Consider the following 4,833-nt stretch of genomic DNA (forward strand, 5'->3'; position numbering starts at 1 on the left):
CAATGCTTCATGAATTAAAAAAAAATTTTTGCATTAAATCTAATACAAATTAGGAAAAACTCATAATTAAAAAAAGAATCTCATATAATTGTGCGTATCTCCCCCGATCCTATAAATATATACTTTTGTTTTGTTACAAAACATATATTTCTTGCAAACTTTTAAACAGTCACTCATTTCCTCTCCATTACTCAATAATCTATCTCTCTGTCTTAGCCTGCTGTAGTAATGGACCTCCTTGAAATCTTTCCTCATCTACCAGCAAAATCAATTTTTAAATTTAGTGTAGTTTCGAAAGAATGCCATGAAATTTTATCCTGGAAATTGCTTGCAAATAAACAATGCAAGAATCTAGAGGGTAGAGAAGATTCATGTTTCTTTATCCAACCAAAATCTGCACCAACTAGTCTGCAACTTAATTATCTGTGCGAGACTTCTAAATCTTTTTGTGGTTTTCCTTCCGCCTCCCTTGAGTTCCTATCAACCAAAGGCTCAATGATTGCATCCTACAACGGACTACTATGTTGCAAAAATTTAGAGGATGCTGAATATCCACTTTTCTTATGCAATCCTGTCACAAAAACATGGTTGCCAATAATCAAACCAACCAGTGATTTCAAATTTGATTTTCCTTTCAGTTTTATTCTTGTATGCAACATTGATGATTACAACCATGAGGATGATTATAAGTTGATGTATGTCGGATCATTTTCCCAAGATGTTTGGAATACCAACACCAAGTTATGTAGAATATACCGGCCACAAAAAAAAGTTTGGGAAGAGTACGGAGAAATGGTGATTGGTTCAAGGAGTATTGATTTTGGATCGACAGCTTATTTGAAAAATGACGGTGGAACAATTCATTTTATGTCAGATTGGGGTAAGTATATAGCAAAAAACAGTCCTTTTTATTGGCCATATATTGTGAGTTATAATATTAGGAGCTCTATCTCCAAATTTCTAAAAATTCCTAGGCCTGCAAGAAAGGGTATTTTTGATACTGATTGTAGCTGCAAGTTTGGTGTATTCAAATTTAAGGATCCAAGAACTGGTACCGAATCTATATGTTTAATCAAATTAATGAAACTTGTGTTTAGCATATGGATTTTAACAGATGTTGATTCGAACAAATGGAAGATCATTTTGAAATCTAGATCAAAGGCTATGGGATTGTATGTCGATTTGAAGCCAACCATATCAGGGTTTTCGGTTATCAATGGAAATTTGCTGGTGATTGCAACAGGCGACAATCAGCTTTACAAATATCCTTTGAGCGGTGATCGAATAATGAGTACTAAAGTGAGAAGAGCTGAAATAATTGGTTGTCATCAATATGGAATGGACGATTTGTGTTTTTATTCGTATTCCAACACTCTTCGACCATGCGGAGATGGTGCAGCCCCGTTCCCACAGCAGTAGACAATGCGAAATTTATAATTTTTCTCTTAGTTGGCTTTGGACGGTTCCCTGAATATTATGGATGCTCAAAATTTACTATTTTAACCATGAATGCAGTTTATTATATGTTAATCTGAACAAACAACTACAATTGTTTATTAAGTTATGCGAGGTTTTGATGATCTCTAATGTTATATCTATGACAAGTTATGCTAAAATACAAAAGTCTTTAGTTTCTTCTTTGTTCAAAAGCCTAACCTTAGTAAATGATAGGCTAGCAAAGAAAGAAACATATGAGAAGAGTTCAACTCTAATATATATATTAGCACGGTGTTTTTCTCTAATCAACATACTTGAAACTTAACCTCAGCTCCCAATTGTATAAGTCTATAATCATATGTTAAGGGTTCCCCATCAGCTTGAATAGACCTAGCAGCGAAAAAACCAATCCAAGTTTCCCCATCCCGTTACCATTCCTCCACCTTAAAGTTGGCATCAGAACCGGGGTTCAAAATCTAGAGGAGTTTCACTTGAAAGTCGTATCTATTGTCAAGTCTTTCTGAACTTCACATAGGTAAAAGTTGTGAGTACCAATTGTTCACACAGAGCATAACTGATTATCTACTCCTACATACTTCACATAGTCTTTCTGATTTTTTTTCTTATACTAACTTAAACAAAGAAAATAATCTTTTATGTATTAATCATTTTTCATTAAATTTTGATCATGTAGTAAACCTGAATTTTTACCTTTAAAATTTGAATAAAAATACAATATTGTTTGAAATCTAAATTCTCTTTTCAATACTTTTTGTAATTGTAGAATATTTGTTTATTCACAATTAATTGGAAAATAGTATGTGGAGTTTTTTATTATTAAAATAAAATACTACATTTACTATTATATTATAATTATAAATCTAAATAATTTTATTATTAATTTTTATAATATAAGTATATATCATATGTGTGTATTTTGACATAATTACAAATGAAATAAAAATTTTTGGTGATCAACTAAATTTGTATAAGTGCAATTAAGTTGTCCTAGTGGTGTAATTTTGTTTGATAATATACATGTATATTACTTTTTTCTTTTTACAATTTAGATTAACCAATAACCACCGAATAAACTGAGTTAAAAATAATTAGGAAATCATGATTTACATAGTCAACATATTCTCTAGGTAATCTTTGAAATCGCCCACAAGGATTGCCAATCCTTGCCTCAGTTGTTTAAAAAGGGGATAATTATCCTGTTGGTCACAGGTTCAAATCCAGGGAAAAGAATTTATGATTATGCCTCCTTAGCGAGAGCTTGTCGCTTAAATGTGGTTTACCTTGGTTCACGTGGATTGCAGGCTATTGCGTGAGCCTGTGGGGTTTACCTAGTGCGCACACGAAGGGTAGCGACTGCGGGTTCCTACGATAAAAAAATCTTTGAAATCAGTTTATAAATAAGTTGGGTAGAACAAGTAATAAAAAATATAATTCTAGAACTTACGATATTTTAGTTTTGAACTTATAAAGATAAATATATAATTTACACCCATCATAAAATAAATTCTCACACCCTTGGGTATCACATACCCATTCAATTTAATTCTTGAGTCAGAGAATGTGGCAATACAAGGTGTCCTGGTGGGTGAACCCATAGACTCTCCAACACCGATGCTTTTAAATATGATGTTTGCTGAAAATCCTCCTTCACTACTACCAGTTTTCCGAGACGTCTAATCATTTTGTGGTTTTCCTTCGGTCTCCCTTGAGTACTTATCGACCAAAGGCTCAATAATTGCATTCTACAGTGTTGAAAAAATTGATGGAAAATTCTGGCATTTATGGTTGGTACATTTGACTTGGATAAGTTCCATTCGTTAGGGTACTTCGGCAAAACCTGATCTAACAGTTTTCACCAAAGCTCATTCGGGATCATCTATGTTATGTTGTCTACTATTCAATTACGATTGATGTATGTTGGATTTAGTTCTTTTTGAAATACCAATACCAGGTTATATGGAAATGGATGTTAGTTCAAGGATGACTGATTTTGGATCACCAGCTTACCAGACGAATGTTGGTGGCACAATTTACTTTGTTTCAGATTGGAGTATGTATATAGAAAGAAATAGTTTTTTTATTCACCATATATTGCAAGTTATAATATTAGGAGCTCTATTTCCAAATTCTTTAAAATCCTCATGCCTATGAGAAAGGGTATTTTTGATAATGATTGTAGTTGCAAGTTTGTTGTATTTAAGTTTAAGTATCCAAAACTGGTACTGAATCTATAAGTTTAATCAAATTAATTAAGGTTGTGTTTTCATGGAGACAATCAGATTCTTCTCTTAATCTATCAAGTATGTCTTTAAATTGTGATACATAATATCTTCACCTAATCAATTAGTCACATACTAGAACTTTTTGTTGTGATTCCATAGTTTTTGAAATTTAAGCAAACTCATGCTTTTGTTTATCTTCATAACTACATCTCCAACTTGTTTTGTACCTAGTTGATGTCTTAAGAATCTTTGGTACACTACTTTTGCATCTCCAACTGTTCTTCGACAAACTTTGCCAATAAATTTTCACAATATCTTGATGAACGTTTTCTCCCTATTGGAAACCAAAATGTATAGAAGTGTGGCATAACACTTGCATCTCCAACTGTCCTTCGACAAACTTTGCAAATAACTGATTGATAATTGACTTGAGTCACATCCACAAAATATTCAAATAAAAAATTTCTATATTTGTTACTATAATTTTTCTAAACTTTTTTATTGATGAATTCTCTTATAAGGTTAATAGTTATAAATGGAATGGAATTTATTAGTTAATGGAACATTTGATCGACTGAATTCGTATCTATGCAATTAAGTAGTCCAATTTGTAATTACTTTAATGGTTAATGATCAATTTTTTGCTTATTTTATATGCTTTAATACATGTTTTTGATTCATAAATATTATTTAATTAACAAAATATTTCTATCATTGTTTGACTTGTTATAATGGTGGACGTCATAAAACCTTTGAACCTCTTCTCCTTTACATGCAAAATGATGTTCTATAATTTTAGCATATTTTAAAATAGTGCAATTTAAATATGCACCATGTAATGTATAAATCTATGTAACATAGATCAAGAAAATTAATCCGCTCATAATCATCACTCATGTCAAGTTTGAGAATTTACAAAAAGTACGTCAAATATAAATAGCTTCTTTTCAAACTTAAATTCTAAATTCAAAAAGTGTTAACTTTCATTAGAAGAAAATAAGAGTCGCCTCTATGTAAATCTTAAACTCTTTGTTGCAAAGCTCATAGCACTTAGTGACATTTTATGAATATATTTTTAGATACGTTTTTATCATCTCAGTAAGTCTTTATGGGTGTAAACGCTCCCATTTTTATATACCAAAACTGAAATTGA

The 4,833-nt window shown here is 31.4% G+C and overlaps 1 protein-coding gene across 1 annotated transcript; it reads left to right on the top strand.

Annotated features, from left to right (window-relative positions):
* The first annotated feature begins 228 nt into the window (after positions 1 to 228).
* LOC141701447 (putative F-box protein At1g19160) lies at positions 229 to 1,419 on the top strand. Its single transcript, XM_074505097.1, has one exon. It carries the CDS (start codon positions 229 to 231, stop codon positions 1,417 to 1,419), a length of 1,191 nt encoding a protein of 396 aa, XP_074361198.1.
* The last annotated feature ends 3,414 nt before the right edge of the window (positions 1,420 to 4,833 follow it).

This window comes from Apium graveolens, unplaced genomic scaffold, assembly GCF_009905375.1.
Source record: "Apium graveolens cultivar Ventura unplaced genomic scaffold, ASM990537v1 ctg3848, whole genome shotgun sequence".
Lineage (NCBI taxonomy): Eukaryota > Viridiplantae > Streptophyta > Magnoliopsida > Apiales > Apiaceae > Apium > Apium graveolens.